This window comes from Zophobas morio, unplaced genomic scaffold (assembly GCF_036711695.1).
Source record: "Zophobas morio isolate AGI-343-1 ecotype UQ-CSIRO unplaced genomic scaffold, CSIRO_AGI_Zmor_V1 ptg000011l, whole genome shotgun sequence".
Classification (NCBI taxonomy): Eukaryota; Metazoa; Arthropoda; class Insecta; order Coleoptera; family Tenebrionidae; genus Zophobas; species Zophobas morio.
This window is the reverse complement of record NW_026972116.1, coordinates 11,826,751-11,852,775: the sequence shown is the minus strand read 5'-3', so window position 1 is coordinate 11,852,775 and position 26,025 is coordinate 11,826,751. Positions and strand designations below refer to the sequence as shown.

Here is a 26,025-nt window from a genome sequence, read left to right as displayed (position 1 = left end):
AGGAACAAAAGAAAGCTGGCCGGATATTGCATTACACGAGGACATCACACACATTTCTAATATATGTACTTGACTGGGTGTGAAAATGAAGGTTTGTTTCATGAATACCAATTAATCTAGAAAACGTTTGGGACGAACCAAGTTATTTAGCACAAGTATAGAATTTATTAATTAACGTGGTACACTTAAACATCAATGACAACACAGGAAATAGATTTCGGGCGATTTATAATTTCATGCCAGTCAGTTTAATATAATGCATGTTCTTAAATCACCCATTCAACGAGTCCAATGAAAACATAAAAATCAATGATTATTTTTAACATGACTCTTAATTGCTTATCTGCATCGAATTATCACTAATAGACCAAATAATGCGCAGTTGAAAGAACACTTACAGGCTTCTGGAAATTTCTTTAAGACTTACATTACAGAAAAAAAGATTTATAGCGAAAGTTCAACAGCAATTATTTATGTATATTTACGTATTGATATGAATAGACAATTATTGGGCGTAATGACAACGCAAGAGACAATAACTGCCACACATTTTCTGCATTCTGCAAATTCCACATTAAATTAAACAACTGACAGGACAAAGTGAATACACCCATTTATAAAGAACAATTTTATGTTTAATAACTACTAATAATACAAATAAAATTACTTAAATGACAAAAATAAAAAAGTGTAATTTCTATTTTTAGATTAGTCGTGAAGGTGAAGTGCTTAGTTGAGGGCACTAATTATTTTTTTAACGTATTGCTGCCCATCTTCAGCTGAATAAAAATATCGCTTATCTGTCAACCAGTGATTAAAGCTATTTAATGATCTTGAGATTATTCATTATGCAATAAAACAAACTGTTCGCGTACCATACCACCAAACATGTAGCCCATTAATATTGGTTCATGTTCCGGTGGTGGTGGGTCGATGCGGAAAACAATGGTAAACTATATGTATGAATCTGCTAGCTGAATAACCGCGGTTCGTATCGTAACCTTGCGTTAAAGTCTTGTGGGGACGTAGTCTATATAAGCTCTGGATAACTAAAGGTGCGGCTGTTTACCTCTTTATATTCACATTATCAGTGCCCACTAACATGAGGTTTTATGTGAGTATCTTTTCTGTTTGTTTTATTTACTACTGACATTTTTGTAGCGCCCTTTGACATTTAGTTAGTGATGTTATATAATAGAATCCTTAGAGTGGAATGAAAGTGCATATGTTTTATTGAAAGCTGCAATTAAAAAACGAAGGATTTTTTTATATTGTTGCTAACTTATTTTTCACTTTTTTTGGCATGCTAAAGCAATCTTGATCCATTCAATCGCAGCAGGACCTTATTGTGTTCTAGAATATCACTCCTGAATTATGACTAAGGCTTTCAGTAAAATGTTAATTTATACCTTCAAGGATATGAGTTTTTGTTGCTCTTACCAAAGTAATTGTAGCAGTATTGTCATTGTACTATCGTTATTATAATTCGTATTGGTGTTTGTACTTTGATACCATTGCTTTTATCACAACGTTCTTAGTAACATTTGTCAGATGATCCTAAATTTAAATTTTAATAAAATTTTGAAGGTATTCTTAGTACCTCTAATATTCGTATTAATAATTAATCATGCGTGGTCACCAATGGGTGTGTTGAAATTGTATTAAATTCCATTCGCTTTACTAATATCGTTTTTTATTTGTAAAAAATGTAAAATAGAGGAATGGTTTAATTTCTTCATTTTGTAAAGCATCTGTGTATTAAATTAATTCAGTGGTTACAATATCGTTAAATGTTTCGTATAATGTTACAATAATAGCACGCATTAATTCCGTTAGTAGTGAAAAGGCCAAGGATTATATAAATAAGAAGATGGTAAAAATTTACGTTTTCATTTTGTTTAAACAATTATTCTTTGAATTGCTAGCACGCTTTGGAATCAGATACAAATCACCACGTATTATTATTTCGATTATCGTTTAAAAATTCACCGAAAATTTGGCACGTGCGTTCAAAACAATATTTGCATTTAACCTTCGTTTTAAACATTTTCTTATCTTTGATAAACAGACTTATTGTTTATTCTTCATATGAATTTTGTTACATGATATTCTGTCTTAGATGCAAAGAATAAGTTTTATTATTTAAAGGTCATGGGTAACTTACGCAAAAAATGTTATTGTATTAGAACTTTTAAACTGCGTAAATTGTTTTAATTTGACAACAAACGAAACTTATAAATATAAAATTAATGTTTAACTAATTTTTTTACTATACTGTGGAATCATTTACTCGGGGTTATAATAGGTATACAGAGTGACCGATATTGAAATTTTATAAAGGTCACTATTTTTATGTTGAAGTGGAAACTTAATTTGTTACATCTTAAATAAGCATAACGCATCTATGGCTCCGGCGTCGCAACGCAATGCTATTTTTTTTAATTGCATTATTACATACATTTTTTTTTTAACGGATTTTGATAAATTCAGTCGGTCGATAAAAAAAATAAAATTTATAAACATAAAAAATGAAAGTGGTACCTTTTATTTTATAAACAATTAGTAAGATTTTTTTCAAAAACGCCCAAATCTTTTATGTATCAGCACAAAAATAAATTTAAGGCCGTCAAATCTGGGCTGTGAGTAGGCCTCCGATCCAATTTTCAAAAGTAAAAAAATCAACCATTTTCGGCAGGTATCAAAGAAATATTGTATAGTCCAAGATTTTTATTTACGGTTAAAACAAATACAACACATCAAAGTGTTTCATATTACTGTAATCATTTTTAAACGACTTATCCGTTCAAAATATGTTGCAATTGAACAATTAAGCTACTAAATTAAGCTTCCTCCTTCAAGCTAAAAGCAGTGGCGTTTACAGAATATCAGTGTCTACAAATTTTCAAGACATCTATATATTATAGTATTACATTATAATATATAAAATTATATGTATTAGAAGTTTTAATATGCAAAAACTTTATATTTTATGTAAGAAGATACTGTGACATGAAGTAAATATAAGATTTTTTTTTTAATTTATGCTCTACTTACCCATAGTGTTGACGTCAACAGTTTCAATTCCACACGGTAACTAGAGCAGAAATTAAAAAAATCATCCGGTATTTTACAACTATAAAATAACCTTATGCTTTATTTTTTGCCGGACTGTGCAGTTCAGTTAATTAATTGATTAAAACATTAATTAATTAAATAAACATCAATTATAGTGGGCTGTAATTTTAAAACTCTGCTGACAATTCTGTTCTATAAAAATTCTTACTTCTTGCAATACTATATTTTAAGTTTAATTATAAAGAATAAATTTCATTTTTACTTTTAAGGTTAAGCAGGGAATAAATTGCAACAGGAACATTTTTAAATATATATGTGCAATTGTGCATACAAGCATAGAGTCATGTTTTTGACATTTCACAGTTTGTAAAACGCGAAAATATAGATTTCCCCTTCCGAGTCTGTTTTTAGTTTGAAAAGGTATTATCATGAGATTATTAGAGAGATGGTTAATTAAATTTGTATATTCATCTTCTTCATAAAAATCGCATCAGCTGACAAATTTATTAGTAAATCTGGCTTCAAGTGTAAAGTACGATACATATCATATTTGTGTATTTTTTAATTCCTTAAATATACTTATATGGGTGCATAAATAGACTATTCCGAAAGAAAAGAAAAAAATTAGCGGCCGCATTTTATAGTTTGTTCCAGAAATTACAGTTTCTTCCAAATTTTATAGCAACACAAAAAATTATTTAGTGATAAAAGAACATCAATATTTTTCTTATATCATATTTGGAAAGTTGATGACGTCATGTCAAAACATTAAAAAAAAACTGTTTGTTAATAATGCTCTTACCTTATTAGTTATTAGTGTTATTACATTACATACATAGCTAAGTAATATGCTTTCAATTTTTAAAACCAGTTAGGGGACAATTTATTTTATGATTAATTTAAGAACAGTTTATTTAGTTTCTGGATATAATACGTTATAATTAGCAACATATAGTGTATATTAAAATTGATATTAATACACTTCACAAAAAGTTCATCTTTGAAATAAGTTTCATATAAATTTTTTTTTTTTTGAAAATTGCATACGGTATCTGCTGCGCTTTAAAGACGAAGTGGGGTAGATACTAATTACTTAACAAACTTACCTAAGTTGTAATATATATATTAATATATATATATATATATACGTCAATAATAACTTTTGGCCTCGCGCCAGATTTAGGCAACAAGTAATGGGAGTATATGAAAACCACATCCTAGCCTCAAACCTGTCATATCAGTGTTCAAATTTGTATTTATGGTTGCATCATTTACAACAACCGAATGCTTGACACGTTGTAAAGTAGGTAAATATTTGGAGTTATAGTTTAAACTGTTTTCGAGTAAAAGAAAGAAAAAGTGGTATGAATCAGTTTATTCAGAAACAATTTTTTGGAATTAAAACAGCCACATAGAGGCTGAAGAAATTAAGATAATCAAAGAGAAAAGAAAACAACTTAAAACTAGGAAAGCTTACTTCGTAGTAAGTGCAATTATATTCTATGAACATTTAATACTACTATAAAACACCAAAGTAGATTATTCATATTTCTTATGAAGTTAGAGATTGCAATTATTAACAAAGTTGACAACGTATGGATAAAGTTAAATATATATCTTTTAGTCAAAAGAGGTGTCTGCATAATTTGTTACAGTGTGTTTGCAGGTATATTTGTACAATGCAGCAGCTGCTGCATTCACTATCCAAATGTAATGTATAAATAATGATTTGTCTGGTGTATGGTGCGGTCTTAAAATTAGGTATTTTTACTATATTTCAATTGGATAAATATTTTTACACATATTTGTAAATTCTCGTGCTTTGCCAGTTTTAGACGTTGGAATTTTAATTATTAGCGTATCGTTTTTGTCTTGAATGCCGTCATTATTTTTCAATTTATCCATTCCACATGCTCCTACAACTTCTAATAAAAAATAAACCTAAAACATAATGATTTATAGACAATGTGATTGACCTTGTTTGAGATCACCTTTAACATCATGTACATTTAATCACGGGCTTCTGTTAAAAATTTTGGTAAGTCTTCTCTTGTAAATATATTTGATTTCTTGGCAATGTAACCTATATTTTTTGCTTGAAAACTTGGTGTACTTAGATATATCTATGCTGTTTTTTATTAACAGAGTTGACTTTAACTACGACTATGCAGCCCAAAGTGTTAAAGATTTCACAGAATTTGCTTTTTCAGCGAAATACTCGTATGCAATGAGGTGTTCTCCATATATTTTACATGGTTGTTTCTGCGCAAAAAAAAAAAAATTCATACCGCTTTTCATAAACTGTGGCTGAGTTTTTAGGTAATAAATTTGATATATTATCTGCCAGTTTTTGCAAGTTCGGTCGAATGCATGTAAACTGCTTGTTATTATTGCTATCCATCTCTATTTTGCAATTGCTGCAGATCTTTCTGCAAGCAAAAATATTAAAAGTGCCGAAAAATAAGAGGTATGCTTCATACTTTCATTTAAAATGGGCATGTAAGCTAATAATCTGTTCTGTAATAATAATAAAAGCTTATTATAGGTTATGTAGATACAAGAAAATTGTTCAAATTCTTCCTTTCCGCATACTCCTACAACTTCGAATAAAAAATATACCTAAAACATTATGTTTTATAGACAATGTGATTGACCTTCTTTGAGATTACCTTTGACATTAGGTACATTAATCACGGGCCTCTGTTAAAAATTTTCGTAAGTTTTCTCTTGTAAATATATTTGATTTCTGGGAAACATAACCTATATTTTTTGCTTGAGAACTTGGTGTACTTAGATTATATCTATGCTGTTTTATATTAACACAGTTGACTTTAACAACGACTATGTAGCCCAAAATGTTGATTTCACAGAATTTTCTTTTTCAGCGAAATACTCGTATGCAAAATGAGATATTCTCCATATAATGTTTTCCATGGTTGTTTCTGCACCGAACAAAAACTTATTACAGGTTATGTGGATACACATTGTTCGCTGCCATAGAATGTCGCTGCACTTCAAGAAATCCGCTGTTGCCATGCAAGGTTGCGACGTTGCGAGATTACGCGCAAATTTAGTTAATAAATTATATTTATAAAATTAATAAACCGGATGTGTTTCTAATAACTAATAAAAAGGGTTATCAAAGAGTATAGAATTACTGCTAAACCGAAAAACAATTTATAACCTTGTAAAATGTAATTGTGGAGGTAGATAATACTAATATGACAACACCGCATTTAATTTCTGTGCCGATTTTTGAACATAGAAAAAGCACATTACTGCGCGATTTCGAAAAAAGAAACATTACTATTTTTTAGCAGCTTTTAACCTCTCTTTTTATATTTCTCCAAGAAAGGCGTACATGTCAATTTTAAAATACCAGTTTAAGTTGGAGTAAGAAATTTACTTTTATGGTTGTGTGTACAGGCACTTCTACAATTAGCAGTACAAGTTTTTGTTAATCTCTTAAATTATTTTTCTACTTATGGAGCCAATCTGGATATTTGCTTAAGGGTGTGCTTTAAATTTTAGGAATTAATATCTTGGAACGTCATGCATCGTTTCCATACATTTTTGAGCTTCTGTTTTATTTTCTAATCACTTGGAATTTCATTTCCAAAAACAAAAATTGTACTTGAAATGATAGATATGAAGCTCATTATTCCGAAACATGTAATTATAAGATCAAATGTTACTATGCATGAAATGTATTATTTGATATAAAGTAACTTTTGATATCGCATTCTTTAGATTTTTTTCATGGGTACTTTACAGTTAATAGTATCACACACATTGTTTCTTAGATTTGTTTTTCTTTCTTCCGGTATTTGAATCACAATTTGATAATCTTAAAACAACGACAATTAATTTAACTTTAGCTTGAGTTGTGAACCTGAAAGTTGTTTTGTATGAATTTGTGTGACAAAAGTGTACTAAAGATGAAAATAATTACTTATACTCTTTTATAATCATTAATTACATTTGTAGCAATTTTTGGCCTCTCGTATTTTATATTATTTTATCCAAGAAACAAGCGAAATTTGAAAAACCAGTTTAATATTTTAATGGAGCAGTAATTATGAACCCAAATGTTGCTATGGATAAAAACTATTATTTGATTTAAATTAACTTTTGGAATCACAGTCTTTGGATTTTTTTCGTAGATACTCCACAGTAAACAACATAATTATAAATCTGTCCCTTTGATTTATTAATTTCTCAATCCGCCGATATTTGAAAGACGATTTGGTATTCTTAAAACAAGGGTTACTAATTTAATGTCCCCTTGGACTGTGAGCCTGAAAGTTGTTTTGTATGAATCCATATGGGGTCAAAGTGTACTAAAGATGAAAAGAATGACTTCGTTTATAGCAACTTTTGGCCTCTCGTGTTTAATATTTCTCCAAGAATGTTTTTAATTTTGCAAGATATTGGGCCAATAAAACATACACAGACAACATTATTTGCAATTCTTCCAACCACCTATGGATTCATAAAATATCAACTTTTGCATCTTTAATTGAAATATTGTTCAATTCTAATCTAAACCATGAAAACTATAATAAAGAACTTCAGTCCATAAAACAAATTGCAATAAATAATGACTTTAAAGTAAAATTAATCCACAATCTAATTGACAAAATAAGATACAAAATTAAAAAAAAAAAACAATGTTGCTCGTTGTTCAAAACGGACCATGATACTAAGGAAGACATAGGTAGATATTATTTTCTGGATTTTATTGAAACATTATCTTACAAAATTAAAAACATACTAAATAGAGTGAATAAAAATGTTAATATTTCATTTATAAAAATTAATTCAACCAGAAATCAGTTACTGAACAACAAAGATAAAATTACTTAACTAGATAAAGCCGGAGTCTATCAATTACAATTTGAATGTTGAGATTGTGCCTTAAATTTTACGAATCCATATCGTGAAGTAATACACCTCATGAATTTCACCGGCTTGTGTTGAAATTTCGGGTTTCCAATTTTAAATTTATTAATCTAGTACTTCGTTCCAAAAACAAAATTGTGCCCGGAATGATGGGTTAATTACCTGTTTTCACATATACGAAGCGCACGAGTCCGAAAGTTACCTAACATGCAATTATGAGGCTAAATGTTGCTATGGATGAAAACTATTATTTGACTTAAAGTAACTTTTGGCATCACAGTCTTTAGATCTTTTTTCATAGGTATTTTACACTTAACAACATCATTATGAATTTATTTCTTAGATTTATTTCTCAATCCACCAATATTTGTCTTAACCTCATAGAAAATGTTTCGTCTTATGGAAAAAATCTGAATCTTTACACTTGGGGGTGTGCCTGAATATATAGCACCGAATATTGCCTCACATGAATTTTACTGCCTCGATTTGACCAAATTTTGGGTTTCCGATTTTAGATTTAATCATGTTCCTAGTACTTTAAGATATGTTAGCACATGAGTCCGAAATTATGAGGCCAAAAGTTTCTATGGATGAAAGCCATTATTTGATTTAAAGTAACTTTTGGCATCACAATCTTTAGATTTTTTTAATAGTTACTTCACAATTAATAACACAATTATGACTTTTTATTTTAGGTTTATTTCTCTTATCTGTTATTAAAATAACTGCTATTAAGTTAATTTTAGCTTGGGTTGTAAGTTTGAAAGTTGTTTTCTACGATTCTGTGAGGCCAAAGTCTACAAAAGAAGAAAGTAATTTTAGGTTAGATGGTTAAACATTCAGCCAATTATTTGTTTTTATTTATACTACTTAAAAAATTTAAATTATCACTTTAACTTTGAATAAAAAAATATTTTTATGAATGAGTCTACAGATACTTCTACCATTCACAGTCTAATTTTGTCTTAACTTCATACAAAATGTTTCGTATTATTGAAAAAATCTGAATCTTTACACTTGGGGGTGTGCCTGATTATATAGCACCGAATATTGATTCACATGAATTTTACTGCCTCGATTTGTCCAAATTTTGGGTCTCCGATTTTAGATTTATTCATGTACCTTGTACTTTACTGTGTGTTAGCACATGAGTCCGAAAGTTATTCGTCATGTAATTATGAGGCCAAAAGTTTCTATGGATGAATGCCATTATTTGATTTAAAGTAACTTTTGGCATCACAATCATTAGATTTTTTTAATAGTTACTTCACAATTAATAACACAATTATGACTTTTTCTTGTAAGTTTATTTCTCTTATTTGTTATTAAAATAACTGCTATTAAGTTAATTTTAGCTTGGGTTGTAAGTTTGAAAGTTGTTCTCTACGATTCTGTGAGGCCAAAGTCTACAAAAGATGAAAATAATTTTAGGTTAGATAGTTCAACATTCAGCCAATTATTTATTTTTATTTATACTATTTTCGTGTGGTATAGCAAGAATAATGGTCAAAAATCAAGTATTTTAGGATCAAAAAACGGCACATCATTTTCCAGATAATATTAACACTAATAAGTCTAAAAATCTAACCAAATATTGACTTTTTTAAAGTGTTATAAGTTTACTGACGAGGTGGCTGAGAAAGGGGATGAACCCTGAAACTGCTATCACCAAAATAGTATAAATAAAAATAAATAATTGGTTGATTGCAGAACTACATAACCCAACTTTATACCCACGCTAATATGGAAACACACATATCAAAATAATTAGCCCATTTATAGCAACTTTCGAACTCTCGTATTTTATATTTGTCTAAGTAGCAAGTACTTAAAAAATTTAAATTATCACTTTAACTTTAAATAAAAAAATATTTTTATGAATGCGTCTACAGATTCTTCTACCATTATGCGTCTACAGATTCTTCTACCATTCACAGTCTAATTTTGTCTTAACTTCATACAAAATGTTTCGTATTATGGAAAAAATCTGAATATTTACACTTGGGGGTGTGCCTGAATATATAGCATCGAATATTGATTCACATGAATTTTACTACCTCGATTTGACCAAATTTTGGGTTTCCGATTTTAGATTTATTCATGTACCTTGTACTTTAATGTATGTTAGCACATGAGTCCGAAAGTTATTCGTCATGTAATTATGAGGCCAAAAGTTTCTATGGATGAAAGCCATTATTTGATTTAAAGTAACTTTTGGCATCACAATCTTTAGATTTTTTTAATAGTTACTTCATAATTAATAACACAATTATGACTTTTTCTTGTAGGTTTATTTCTCTTATTTGTTATTAAAATAACTGCTATTAAGTTAATTTTAGCTTGGGTTGTAAGTTTGAAAGTTGTTTTCCACGATTCTGTGAGGCCAAAGTCTACAAAAGATGAAAATAATTTTAGGTTAGATAGTTCAACACTCTGCCAATTATTTATTTTTATTTATACTATTTTCGTGTGGTATAGCAAGAATAATGGTCAACAATCAAGTATTTTAGGCTCAAAAAACGGCAGATCAAATTCCTGATAATATTAACACTAATAAGTCTAAAAATTTAACCAAATATTGACTTTTTTAAAGTGTTATAGGTTTACTGACGAGGTGGCTGAGGAAGGGGATGAACCCTGAAACTGGTATCACCAAAAGTAGTATAAATAAAAATAAATAATTGGTTGATTGCAGAACTCTACCTAACCCAAATTTATACCCACGCTAATATGGAAACAAACATGTCAAAATAATTAGCTCATTTATAGCAACTTTGGACCTGTCGTCCTTTATATTTGGCTAAGTAGCAAGTATTTAAAAAAATTTAAATTATCTCTTTAACTTTGAATAAAAAATATTTTTATGAATGCGTCTACAGATACTTCTACCATTCACAGTCGTAATTTTGTTTTAACTTCATACAAAATGTTTGGTTTTATGGAAAAAATCTGAATATTTACACTTGGGGGTGTGCCTGAATATATAGCACCGAATATTGATTCACATGAATTTTACTGCCTCGATTTGACCAAATTTTGGTTTTAGATTTATTCATGTACCTTTTACTTTAATGTATGTTAGCACATGAGTCCGAAAGTTATTCGTCATGTAATTATGAGGCCAAAAGTTTCTATGGATGAAAGCCATTATTTGATTTAAAGTAACTTTTGGCATCACAATCTTTAGATTTTTTTCAATAGTTACTTCATAATTAATAACACAATTATGATTTTTTCTTGTAGGTTTATTTCTCTTATTTGTTATTAAAATAACTGCGATTAAGTTAATTTTAGCTTGGGTTGTAAGTTTGAAAGTTGTTCTCTACGATTCTGTGAGGCCAAAGTCTACAAAAGATGAAAATAATTTTAGGTTAGATAGTTCCACATTCAGCCAATTATTTATTTTTATTTATATTATTTTCGTGTGGTATAGCAAGAATAATGGTCAAAAATCAAGTATTTTAGGATCAAAAAACGGCACATCAATTTCCAGATAATATTAACACTAATAAGTCTAAAAATCTAACCAAATATTGACATTTTTAATGTGTTATAAGTCTACTGACGAGGTGGCTGAGAAAGGGGATGAACCCTGAAACTGGTATCACTAAAATAGTATAAATAAAAATAAATAATTGGTTGATTGCAGAACTACCTAACCCAACTTTATACCCACGCTAATATGGAAACACACATATCAAAATAATTAGCTCATTTATAGCAACTTTCGAACTCTCGTATTTTATATTTGTCTAAGTAGCAAGTACTTAAAAAATTTAAATTATCACTTTAACTTTGAATAAAAAAATATTTTTATGAATGCGTCTACAGATTCTTCTACCATTCACAGTCTAATTTTGTCTTAACTTCATACAAAATGTTTCGTATTATGGAAAAAATCTGAATATTTACACTTGGGGGTGTGCCTGAATATATAGCACCGAATATTGATTCACATGAATTTTACTGCCTCGATTTGACCAAATTTTGGGTTTCCGATTTTAGATTTATTTATGTACCTTGTACTTTAATGTATGTTAGCACATGAGTCCGAAAGTTATTCGTCATGTAATTATGAGGCCAAAAGTTTCTATGGATGAAAGCCATTATTTGATTTAAAGTAACTTTTGGCATCACAATCTTTAGATTTTTTTAATAGTTACTTCATAATTAATAACACAATTATGATTTTTTCTTGTAGGTTTATTTCTCTTATTTGTTATTAAAATAACTGCGATTAAGTTAATTTTAGCTTGGGTTGTAAGTTTGAAAGTTGTTCTCTACGATTCTGTGAGGCCAAAGTCTACAAAAGATGAAAATAATTTTAGGTTAGATAGTTCAACATTCAGCCAATTATTTGTTTTTATTTATACTATTTTCGTGTGGTATAGCAAAAATAATGGTCAAAAATCAAGTATTTTAGGATCAAAAAACGGCACATCAATTTCCAGATAATATTAACACTAATAAGTCTAAAAATCTAACCAAATATTGACATTTTTAATGTGTTATAAGTCTACTGACGAGGTGGCTGAGAAAGGGGATGAACCCTGAAACTGGTATCACTAAAATAGTATAAATAAAAATAAATAATTGGTTGATTGCAGAACTACCTAACCCAACTTTATACCCACGCTAATATGGAAACACACATATCAAAATAATTAGCTCATTTATAGCAACTTTCGAACTCTCGTATTTTATATTTGTCTAAGTAGCAAGTACTTAAAAAATTTAAATTATCACTTTAACTTTGAATAAAAAAATATTTTTATGAATGAGTCTACAGATACTGCTACCATTCACAGTCTAATTTTGTCTTAACTTCATACAAAATGTTTCGTATTATTGAAAAAATCTGAATCTTTACACTTGGGGGTGTGCCTGATTATATAGCACCGAATATTGATTCACATGAATTTTACTGCCTCGATTTGTCCAAATTTTGGGTCTCCGATTTTAGATTTATTCATGTACCTTGTACTTTACTGTGTGTTAGCACATGAGTCCGAAAGTTATTCGTCATGTAATTATGAGGCCAAAAGTTTCTATGGATGAATGCCATTATTTGATTTAAAGTAACTTTTGGCATCACAATCATTAGATTTTTTTAATAGTTACTTCACAATTAATAACACAATTATGACTTTTTCTTGTAAGTTTATTTCTCTTATTTGTCATTAAAATAACTGCTATTAAGTTAATTTTAGCTTGGGTTGTAAGTTTGAAAGTTGTTCTCTACGATTCTGTGAGGCCAAAGTCTACAAAAGATGAAAATAATTTTAGGTTAGATAGTTCAACATTCAGCCAATTATTTATTTTTATTTATACTATTTTCGTGTGGTATAGCAAGAATAATGGTCAAAAATCAAGTATTTTAGGATCAAAAAACGGCACATCCATTTCCAGATAATATTAACACTAATAAGTCTAAAAATCTAACCAAATATTGACATTTTTAATGTGTTATAAGTCTACTGACGAGGTGGCTGAGAAAGGGGATGAACCCTGAAACTGGTATCACCAAAATAGTATAAATAAAAATAAATAATTGGTTGATTGCAGAACTACCTAACCCAACTTTATACCCACGCTAATATGGAAACACACATATCAAAATAATTAGCTCATTTATAGCAACTTTCGAACTCTCGTATTTTATATTTGTCTAAGTAGCAAGTACTTAAAAAATTTAAATTATCACTTTAACTTTGAGTAAAAAAATATTTTAATGAATGCGTCTACAGATTTTTCTACCATTCACAGTCTAATTTTGTCTTAACTTCATACAAAATGTTTCGTATTATGGAAAAAATCTGAATATTTACACTTGGGGGTGTGCCTGAATATATAGCACCGAATTATGATTCAAATGAATTTTACTGCCTCGATTTGACCAAATTTTGGGTTTCCGATTTTAGATTTATTCATGTACCTTGTACTTTAATGTATGTTAGCACATGAGTCCGAAAGTTATTCGTCATGTAATTATGAGGCCAAAAGTTTCTATGGATGAAAGCCATTATTTGATTTAAAGTAACGTTTGGCATCACAATCTTTAGATTTTTTTAATAGTTACTTCACAATTAATAATACAATTATGACTTTTTCTTGTAGGTTTATTTCTCTTATTTTTTATTAAAATAACTGCTATTAAGTTAATTTTAGCTTGGGTTGTAAGTTTGAAAGTTGTTTTCTACGATTCTGTGAGGCCAAAGTCTACAAAAGATGAAAATAATTTTAGGTTAGATAGTTCAACACTCTGCCAATTATTTATTTTTATTTATACTATTTTCGTGTGGTATAGCAAGAATAATGGTCAACAATCAAGTATTTTAGGCTCAAAAAACGGCAGATCAAATTGCTGATAATATTAACACTAATAAGTCTAAAAATTTAACCAAATATTGACTTTTTTAAAGTGTTATAGGTTTACTGACGAGGTGGCTGAGGAAGGGGATGAACCCTGAAACTGGTATCACCAATAGTAGTATAAATAAAAATAAATAATTGGTTGATTGCAGAACTCTACCTAACCCAAATTTATACCCACGCTAATATGGAAACAAACATGTCAAAATAATTAGCTCATTCATAGCAACTTTGGAGCTGTCGTCCTTTATATTTGGCTAAGTAGCAAGTATTTAAAAAAATTTAAATTATCTCTTTAACTTTGAATAAAAAATATTTTTATGAATGCGTCTACAGATACTTCTACCATTCACAGTCGTAATTTTGTTTTAACTTCATACAAAATGTTTGGTTTTATGGAAAAAATCTGAATCTTTACACTTGGGGGTGTGCCTGAATATATAGCACCGAATATTGATTCACATGAATTTTACTGCCTCGATTTGACCAAATTTTGGGTTTCCGATTTTAGATTTATTCATGTACCTTGTACTTTAATGTATGTTAGCACATGAGTCCGAAAGTTATTCGTCATGTAATTATGAGGCCAAAAGTTTCTATGGATGAAAGCCATTATTTGATTTAAAGTAACTTTTGGCATCACAATCTTTAGATTTTTTTAATAGTTACTTCATAATTAATAACACAATTATGACTTTTTCTTGTAGGTTTATTTCTCTTATTTGTTATTAAAATAACTGCTATTAAGTTAATTTTAGCTTGGGTTGTAAGTTTGAAAGTTGTTTTCTACGATTCTGTGAGGCCAAAGTCTACAAAAGATGAAAATAATTTTAGGTTAGATAGTTCAACACTCTGCCAATTATTTATTTTTATTTATACTATTTTCGTGTGGTATAGCAAGAATAATGGTCAACAATCAAGTATTTTAGGCTCAAAAAACGGCAGATCAAATTCCTGATAATATTAACACTAATAAGTCTAAAAATTTAACCAAATATTGACTTTTTTAAAGTGTTATAGGTTTACTGACGAGGTGGCTGAGGAAGGGGATGAACCCTGAAACTGGTATCACCAAAAGTAGTATAAATAAAAATAAATAATTGGTTGATTGCAGAACTCTACCTAACCCAAATTTATACCCACGCTAATATGGAAACAAACATGTCAAAATAATTAGCTCATTTATAGCAACTTTGGACCTGTCGTCCTTTATATTTGGCTAAGTAGCAAGTATTTAAAAAAATTTAAATTATCTCTTTAACTTTGAATAAAAAATATTTTTATGAATGCGTCTACAGATACTTCTACCATTCACAGTCGTAATTTTGTTTTAACTTCATACAAAATGTTTGGTTTTATGGAAAAAATCTGAATATTTACACTTGGGGGTGTGCCTGAATATATAGCACCGAATATTGATTCACATGAATTTTACTGCCTCGATTTGACCAAATTTTGGGTTTCCGATTTTAGATTTATTCATGTACCTTTTACTTTAATGTATGTTAGCACATGAGTCCGAAAGTTATTCGTCATGTAATTATGAGGCCAAAAGTTTCTATGGATGAAAGCCATTATTTGATTTAAAGTAACTTTTGGCATCACAATCTTTAGATTTTTTTCAATAGTTACTTCATAATTAATAACACAATTATGATTTTTTCTTGTGGGTTTATTTCTCTTATTTGTTATTAAAATAACTGCGATTAAGTTAATTTTAGCTTGGGTTGTAAGTTTGAAAGTTGTTCTCTACGATTCTGTGAGGCCAAAGTCTACAAAAGATGAAAATAATTTTAGGTTAGATAGTTCCACATTCAGCCAATTATTTATTTTTATTTATATTATTTTCGTGTGGTATAGCAAGAATAATGGTCAAAAATCAAGTATTTTAGGATCAAAAAACGGCACATCAATTTCCAGATAATATTAACACTAATAAGTCTAAAAATCTAACCAAATATTGACATTTTTAATGTGTTATAAGTCTACTGACGAGGTGGCTGAGAAAGGGGATGAACCCTGAAACTGGTATCACTAAAATAGTATAAATAAAAATAAATAATTGGTTGATTGCAGAACTACCTAACCCAACTTTATACCCACGCTAATATGGAAACACACATATCAAAATAATTAGCTCATTTATAGCAACTTTCGAACTCTCGTATTTTATATTTGTCTAAGTAGCAAGTACTTAAAAAATTTAAATTATCACTTTAACTTTGAATAAAAAAATATTTTTATGAATGCGTCTACAGATTCTTCTACCATTCACAGTCTAATTTTGTCTTAACTTCATACAAAATGTTTCGTATTATGGAAAAAATCTGAATATTTACACTTGGGGGTGTGCCTGAATATATAGCACCGAATATTGATTCACATGAATTTTACTGCCTCGATTTGACCAAATTTTGGGTTTCCGATTTTAGATTTATTTATGTACCTTGTACTTTAATGTATGTTAGCACATGAGTCCGAAAGTTATTCGTCATGTAATTATGAGGCCAAAAGTTTCTATGGATGAAAGCCATTATTTGATTTAAAGTAACTTTTGGCATCACAATCTTTAGATTTTTTTAATAGTTACTTCATAATTAATAACACAATTATGACTTTTTCTTGTAGGTTTATTTCTCTTATTTGTTATTAAAATAACTGCGATTAAGTTAATTTTAGCTTGGGTTGTAAGTTTGAAAGTTGTTCTCTACGATTCTATGAGGCCAAAGTCTACAAAAGATGAAAATAATTTTAGGTTAGATAGTTGCAACATTCAGCCAATTATTTATTTTTATTTATACCATTTTCGTGTGGTATAGCAAGAGTAATGGTCAAAAATCAAGTATTTTAGGATCAAAAAACGGCACATCAATTTCCAGATAATATTAACACTAATAAGTCTAAAAATCTAACCAAATATTGACATTTTTAATGTGTTATAAGTCTACTGACGAGGTGGCTGAGAAAGGGGATGAACCCTGAAACTGGTATCACTAAAATAGTATAAATAAAAATAAATAATTGGTTGATTGCAGAACTACCTAACCCAACTTTATACCCACGCTAATATGGAAACACACATATCAAAATAATTAGCTCATTTATAGCAACTTTCGAACTCTCGTATTTTATATTTGTCTAAGTAGCAAGTACTTAAAAAATTTAAATTATCACTTTAACTTTGAATAAAAAAATATTTTTATGAATGCGTCTACAGATTCTTCTACCATTCACAGTCTAATTTTGTCTTAACTTCATACAAAATGTTTCGTATTATGGAAAAAATCTGAATATTTACACTTGGGGGTGTGCCTGAATATATAGCACCGAATATTGATTCACATGAATTTTACTGCCTCGATTTGACCAAATTTTGGGTTTCCGATTTTAGATTTATTTATGTACCTTGTACTTTAATGTATGTTAGCACATGAGTCCGAAAGTTATTCGTCATGTAATTATGAGGCCAAAAGTTTCTATGGATGAAAGCCATTATTTGATTTAAAGTAACTTTTGGCATCACAATCTTTAGATTTTTTTAATAGTTACTTCATAATTAATAACACAATTATGACTTTTTCTTGTAGGTTTATTTCTCTTATTTGTTATTAAAATAACTGCGATTAAGTTAATTTTAGCTTGGGTTGTAAGTTTGAAAGTTGTTCTCTACGATTCTATGAGGCCAAAGTCTACAAAAGATGAAAATAATTTTAGGTTAGATAGTTGCAACATTCAGCCAATTATTTATTTTTATTTATACCATTTTCGTGTGGTATAGCAAGAGTAATGGTCAAAAATCAAGTATTTTAGGATCAAAAAACGGCACATCCATTTCCAGATAATATTAACACTAATAAGTCTAAAAATCTAACCAAATATTGACATTTTTAATGTGTTATAAGTCTACTGACGAGGTGGCTGAGAAAGGGGATGAACCCTGAAACTGGTATCACCAAAATAGTATAAATAAAAATAAATAATTGGTTGATTGCAGAACTACCTAACCCAACTTTATACCCACGCTAATATGGAAACACACATATCAAAATAATTAGCTCATTTATAGCAACTTTCGAACTCTCGTATTTTATATTTGTCTAAGTAGCAAGTACTTAAAAAATTTAAATTATCACTTTAACTTTGAGTAAAAAAATATTTTAATGAATGCGTCTACAGATTTTTTTCTACCATTCACAGTCTAATTTTGTCTTAACTTCATACAAAATGTTTCGTATTATGGAAAAAATCTGAATATTTACACTTGGGGGTGTGCCTGAATATATAGCACCGAATTATGATTCAAATGAATTTTACTGCCTCGATTTGACCAAATTTTGGGTTTCCGATTTTAGATTTATTCATGTACCTTGTACTTTAATGTATGTTAGCACATGAGTCCGAAAGTTATTCGTCATGTAATTATGAGGCCAAAAGTTTCTATGGATGAAAGCCATTATTTGATTTAAAGTAACGTTTGGCATCACAATCTTTAGATTTTTTTAATAGTTACTTCACAATTAATAATACAATTATGACTTTTTCTTGTAGGTTTATTTCTCTTATTTTTTATTAAAATAACTGCTATTAAGTTAATTTTAGCTTGGGTTGTAAGTTTGAAAGTTGTTTTCTACGATTCTGTGAGGCCAAAGTCTACAAAAGATGAAAATAATTTTAGGTTAGATAGTTCAACACTCTGCCAATTATTTATTTTTATTTATACTATTTTCGTGTGGTATAGCAAGAATAATGGTCAACAATCAAGTATTTTAGGCTCAAAAAACGGCAGATCAAATTCCTGATAATATTAACACTAATAAGTCTAAAAATTTAACCAAATATTGACTTTTTTAAAGTGTTATAGGTTTACTGACGAGGTGGCTGAGGAAGGGGATGAACCCTGAAACTGGTATCACCAAAATAGTATAAATAAAAATAAATAATTGGTTGATTGCAGAACTACCTAACCCAACTTTATACCCACGCTAATATGGAAACAAACATATCAAAATAATTGGCTCATTAATAGCAACTTTGGACCTGTCGTCCTTTATATTTGGCTAAGTAGCAAGTATTTAAAAAATGTAAATTATCACTTTATCTTTGAATAAAAAATATTTTTATGAATGCGTCTACAGATACTTCTACCATTCACAGTCTAATTTTGTTTTAACTTCATACAAAATGTTTCGTATTATGGAAAAAATCTGAATATTTACACTTGGGGGTGTGCCTGAATATATAGCACCGAATATTGATTCACATGAATTTTACTGCCTCGATTTGATCAAATTTTGGGTTTCCGATTTTAGATTTATTCATGTACCTTGTACTTTAATGTATGTTAGCACATGAGTCCGAAAGTTATTCGTCATGTAATTATGAGGCCAAAAGTTTCAATGGATGAAAGCCATTATTTGATTTAAAGTAACTTTTGGCATCACAATCTTTAGATTTTTTTAATAGTTACTTCATAATTAATAACACAATTATGACTTTTTCTTGTAGGTTTATTTCTCTTATTTGTTATTAAAATAACTGCTATTAAGTTAATTTTAGCTTGGGTTGTAAGTTTGAAAGTTGTTTTCTACGATTCTGTGAGGCCGAATTGTACAAAAGATGAAAATAATTTTAGGCTAGATAGTTCACCACTCTGCCAATTATTTATTTTTATTTATAATATTTTGGTGTGGTATAGCAATAATAATGGTCAACAATCAAGGATTTTACAATTTACTTCTTTTATCGCATCCCCTTTGCTCCAGCCTTACTCCGCTCTTTTCCACTCCTTTCATCCACCCTGCTTCTCTTCCATCTTCATTCAATATTTCTGTTATACTTTCCTTTTTTCTTTAATTTCGCCCTAGTCTTGTAGCATGTATTCTAAAGTCTCTTGCACTTCTCCACACATCCTAAATATTCTTCTGCTTTCGCTTAAGCAAAAGTTGTTGTTTCTTTCTTCATGTCCACCCCTCTGTCTAGCAATTGCTTTTTCTCCTTCGTTCTTTCTCTCTCTAGGTACCTTGGCGTTGTTTCTGATATTATCTTTAGACGAGTATAACCCCCATTGTACCTAGGTTCCTTTATACTCGCCATTGGACATATTTGTCCTTGTTGCCACTTGCGAGGAGACCTTTACTTTTCCACATCTCATTCATTATTTCACACAGTCTTTCAATCAAATCATCCGTTCTAAACGTCCATACATCATTTACCAATCCATTCCTCCCTGGTCTTTTCCCTCTTTTCGACCCTCCAACTTGTTTCCATATTTTTTCCACTGTAATGTTCGGCCATTCTTTCTCTCTCAGCATTCTCGGTTTAACTCTTTTGCGCTACAGTACTCTCATTTCCACTCATTAGTTTCATGAAATGGTACTTCCATTGTATTATTAGCATTTCTTCACTGATCATGTTTTTGTTTTTCCTTATTTTGGTTCTTGCTCTGATTTTATGGCTTTTATTTTATTTCTTCTTTCGGAATCTCTTCTTTTTTTTATTCACACCGACCTGTTATTATTTCTTGCTGGACAGTACTCTTCTTTTTTATCTTTCCCTTTTTACACCTTCGTAAACATTTTCTTTCTTATGTTTTTAAATCTCTGCATCTATTAACCCGCCATTTGTTTCTCTTTTCTGATTTCTTCGTTATAAATGCTTTTCTTATTGCTGCTTTTTCAGTTGTTATTTTTAATTCTTCTATTTTATTTTAGCTTACTTCTTTTGAATTCAATTTCCAACATCTTTTATAATGCTCAGTTCCCTTCTCCTTTTTATCTACTTCCTTATTTGTGACTCCGACTTTTCTACTTCTATCCCTCAATTTTACTTCTTATAGCATGTGGTCGGAATCAATTCTTTCTCCTAATTTAAATGTTTCGGCTTCTTCATCAGCTACTGGGTTACATATACAGGTAAATTCTTTATCTTCATCCCCCTCCTTCACCCCATTCAAGACTACCAAACTCTTTCTTCAATTAATTTCCATAGAAATTTTCTGTCTTTATTTAAAATTTTATCTTTAGATTTTTCTGTGCGTTCTCCCCTATATTCCCTGCTTTTGTTGCCTATTTTGGCGTTAAAACCATCTCCTATCAGAAGAAATTCTTCGTTAGACTCTTCAATTTTTTCTTAAATTTTTTTCTTCAAATTTTTTGTAATTCCAATGCAATACAATATGCAAATTCTTTTTTTCTTTTATCTTTCTTTCCACTATGCGTTCCACTTCTATTACCCGCTCTTCGATTTGTTTTATATCTTTTGTCACCCCTGTTATGGATCCCCCACTTGCTTCACCCTCAACTTTTCCTTTTTCCTTGTTCAATTTATTCCCCTTACTCTTTAGTATCCATGTTTCTGTTAATCACACAAAATCAAAATTTTATGTACTCATTAAATAAATTCTGTTTATTTTTCTTAATAATGCAATATTTCAAACAAGCAATTTTAAACCCCATTTGTCCTCCCCGCTTTTCTTTTCCATTCCCTCTCTATTTTTTTTTATAATTACCACCCCTTCTCTTTATGCTTCCTTGATCAGTTAATTCCAACTCTCTTTGTAAAATTTTTCATCCAAATTTCCCTGTCTTCATTCCATGTCCTCAACTTTCCGTTTCTTACATTCTATACCTGTTGTGTATCTTTTTTTTTTCTTTCTTACTCTCTAACTTCTTTCTGAATTTTTGGCTCTTCTACTGTCCAATTGTTTTCAGTTGCTTAATATTTTCTTTAATTTTAGATAAATTTCCAACATACTTCTGGAAATTACTACCTTCAAACAACTTCCCGTATTTATACAAAACCTAGTCATAATATTAGCTTTGTTAAGTAAATCATCTATGCAACCAACTTTTATACTTAACAATCTTTTCTCAAACCAAAATTGTTAAAATTACTGTTAAAAGATGTCACTGGATATGCGTGAGTCCAAATGTTACGTTGAATGTGTGAGTCACTTCGGCCTCAAAAGCTACGGCGAGGCCGAAACTTCCAATTTGAGCCCAAAAGTATATATACGTGAGAGAATTTGAGGTCGAAAGTTATCATTAACATATATATATATATATATATATATATATATATATAATCCAAAAAATGGCTATATTTCATGAAAATTTTTTTTGGATATTAATTACTCTTTGATAATATATAATTTTGACAAAACATTATTCAAATAATATTTTAAAAACGTTTTTCAAGGATTAAATAGGTACATATAATTCGATAAAATGTCAAATAATTGTCATTTTAATTAGGAAAACCCTAATTAAAAATATTAACATTAGTATCAGTTACCATGTTTAGTCTTGTTGACAAATTGATTTCTCTGTGTGACATTTATGAAGTAAAATGTATTTTAGAAAAAAAAAGTACATACACAACAAAAGATAAAAAAAGTTATGACGTAAACATAAAATGTTACCCAAAAAAGAATAATTAAATTTTCAGCATTTTGTGAACAAATGCATACATTTTAAATTAACAATATCAACTCATGTTATAATATTACAGTAAAATTCCCCCAGGTGTCTTTTGTGCAATATTTGCTACAGTGGTAACTCTTATTATTCGTTTTTAAAGTAACGAAAAATTATTTGTCAAAAGAGAAGCAACTGACGATGTCATTATTTTAATATAATTGTTCAAGGAGTATAATATTTTGTATAATGCTCTTTAGGTGGTCTTTATATCTAAGTGATCCATAAAAAAGACTTAACTTGTGGTACAGGAAGGTCGAAAACATTTACTGCTGAATCTGTATTAACAGATATCTATTTTAAGATTTGCTATCTAGCTATCTAAATCGTAATTAAAATAATAATAATTGTCACATTCCACCTGAGTTTTTCAACCATTTCTTGTCAATACAATTATTATATTTGAACATTTCACTTAATTAACATTAAAACTGATTGTTTTATCCTTGAAACCTTATGTTATAAGAGTATAATTGCACAAAAGGAAAGCAAATCACCTTCTAACCTCCGAAAAAGTTCTGCAGCCAACAATACAAGTCTCGTATGCAAATTGCTTTCCATCAGTATAGCAACAGCACCGTTGCAGCCTTCACTTCCCATCTCCCATCCGTGCTTCATACTTATTAACTAAGTACTTTTTTTCAGTTTGTAGTTGCCACGGTGTTTACCGTAGCGTCAGCCCAACAATATACAACCCCCGTCCCCATTCTTAAACAAATAAACAAACACAACGAAGATGGTTCCTACAGCTACGGTTACGAAGCTGCTGATGGCACTTACAAAATAGAAACCAAATACCCCGATGGAGAAGTTTTTGGCAAATACGGCTACATCGACGACCAGGGAAAACTGCGCACAGTGGAGTACGGTGCCAGCAGGAGAGGATTCGAACCTGCAGGCAACGAAATCCAAGTGCCACCTCCTACTCTTAAAGCTAACAACCAATACGAGAGACCTTTAGGGCCAAACGAAGAAGATGATGGTCAATACAGGGAAGACCCGAGCTTGTATTACAAGAATGACCCTTACTCAAGGGCACAACCTACGCAGTCTAGGTATCCGCAATCTATTTACAGACAGCCACCTTTCGAACCCCAACCTGCCTATGACCCTGAACCTACTTACAGTCCTCAACCTGCTTATAGACCCCCAACTGCTTATAGACCACAGCCTGCTTATAGACCCAAAACTACGTACACGCCGCAACCTACTTATCAACCTGCTTTTAGGCCGCAGCCTAGCTACAGTAACTTCGGTTTCTCCAGTCAACCTAACTACTACAACCCCCCACCACAGCCTGCGTACCCAAATCACCATCCTTTCCAAGGTCATCCTGCTACAAACGTGGATATTAATAGTGGGTCGTACAGCGTAAACTATAGGAAATAAGAATAGTTCTGCAAATCACCTGTTTATTTAATCACTTGTGTTAAATTAAGAGAACGAACTAGTCGTATTAATTCTAATTAAATGTAATTTCGCAGGCAACACTTAAGTTTAAGTAAGTTTATTGTAACAAGTATTTATGCCCTACTGGTACTGTAATTAAGCGATTTAAGCAACTGTCTATTTTTGTATGGACGAACAATAAAAGTTGTGATAAACCGAGTTTGTCTTTGGAAAGTAGCAATGAAATAATTGTGTAATTGTCCGTGGCTATAAGATCACAAAAGAATTCTTGACGTAAATGTCTTTTGCTATATTTCTTGAATTGGGTGGAGTCGGAAGGCCTTGAGCATTCCTTAACAACAGTCAAAGTGATCTAAACCACCATTAGAACAACTTTTTTCTTCTTATTGTAGATAAAAATCCACTGTTTCGTTTCAATACAACCAAAAATTTTCCATTCTTTCCCCCATTTAATTTTGAAAAATCTTTTGACATTTCACTCCGCTTAATTTTGTATGTCAAGTATAACACATTTATTAATTATTTATACACACCTACAAGCTGAAGGAAGGTTAGTTACCTATACTTATCTTAATCATTGCACCGATAAATTCAAGTTTAAATTCCTTTGTACAACCTTTATCCACCGCAACGCATGAACTGAAACATGCAAATATTTAGAAACTGTTAAGTCAGCTGAAACTATAAGAGCGGTCACTTATATTACTAAATGAATTACATAACTGAAAAAAATCTACCCGAAAGTTACTAAATAAGACCAATGCCGCAAAAATTAAGAAAAAAAAAACACAATTAAAAGGACCTGTCACACAGACAACCTTGCAATTTGCCAAACATTTGAAAAGACAGAAACATTGCTACAAGTAACAGTATTAGAAGGTTTCTGCGGTTTTTTAGTTTTACTTACTATGTGTTGATTTATCGATACATGAATATTAATGTAAGTATGTTTTTATAAAATGCAGTATTTATTTTTAGAAACATAATTTAATGCAAACATTTTTTTAATGTTCCTTATGATATGAGATGATACTTTCCCTCATTAAACATCAGTATATTAATTATAATTTTGACTACGGCATATTCTTTGTGGAAAAAAATCTTTGTAAATAAGTAGTAACATTTCTAATAGTGTTTAGGTAGCACTTACATCTGCTTGGTTTCTAGCATTTCTTCTTCAGTACGTTTTAATAAAAATTGTAAATATCATTAGCAATTATTTCTAAATACAAACGATTGGGTTAATTTACATCTTAACCAACTGTAACATTTAAATCTGGATTAGCTCATTTTAATACACATATGGAAGCGCAAAATGTTACTATTTTGTAATACTAGCCACAATATCTTTAACTAATTTCATTATGTTAAAGTAAGTCTGAAAATAAAATGTAGTTTTTGTAAAAAATACAGTGGCGGCTCTGCCTCTAAAAAAATATTAACTACTTGTGTTTTAGTGGCGGATGGTTTGACACAAATAATTTTTTTTATTTCTTTTTACTTTTGTAAATATACGTAGCCAATAGGCTGTTTTAAAATCTAAGGTAATAAGTATTAAATCTCACTTGAGATTACCTTTATTTTATAAGCGTGTGAAAAAATACATATCAATTTTATTGGAATGAATAATTTGTCCTATTTGACTGATCTTCTAATTTCTTAAGGCAGTGTAAGTATGCTTCAAAAAATTAATCGTGAGAGCAGTTTTGATGATAATTATGGAAATTATTCATGATAAACCATAAACATCAATCTACAAGTTAATAAAAAACATCGTTAAAATTTTAGTCGC

At 29.9% G+C, this 26,025-nt stretch overlaps 1 protein-coding gene and 1 long non-coding RNA gene across 4 annotated transcripts; one reads left to right on the top strand and one right to left on the bottom strand.

The window, feature by feature from the left end:
* The first annotated feature begins 972 nt into the window (after window positions 1–972).
* Window positions 973–24,431, top strand: LOC135126491 (adhesive plaque matrix protein-like). 2 transcript variants are annotated; one of them, XM_064052511.1, is made up of 3 exons: window positions 973–1,114; window positions 23,469–23,878; window positions 24,053–24,431. In XM_064052511.1, exons 1-3 carry the CDS (start codon window positions 1,103–1,105, stop codon window positions 24,210–24,212), a joined length of 582 nt encoding a protein of 193 aa, XP_063908581.1. In that variant the 5' UTR covers window positions 973–1,102; the 3' UTR covers window positions 24,213–24,431. The 2 variants fall into 2 exon arrangements, with proteins under 2 accessions (XP_063908581.1, XP_063908580.1); XM_064052510.1 differs by having other exon boundaries at window positions 975–1,114; window positions 23,469–24,431.
* Window positions 4,436–6,838, bottom strand: LOC135126933 (uncharacterized). Of its 2 annotated transcripts, XR_010280155.1 has the most exons (4): window positions 5,745–6,837; window positions 5,556–5,694; window positions 5,067–5,504; window positions 4,436–5,016 (listed from the first exon to the last, which is right to left on the bottom strand). It is a non-coding gene; the product is annotated as an uncharacterized LOC135126933 (long non-coding RNA). The 2 variants fall into 2 exon arrangements; XR_010280154.1 differs by having other exon boundaries at window positions 5,067–5,694; window positions 5,745–6,838.
* Window positions 24,432–26,025: the final 1,594 nt, after the last annotated feature.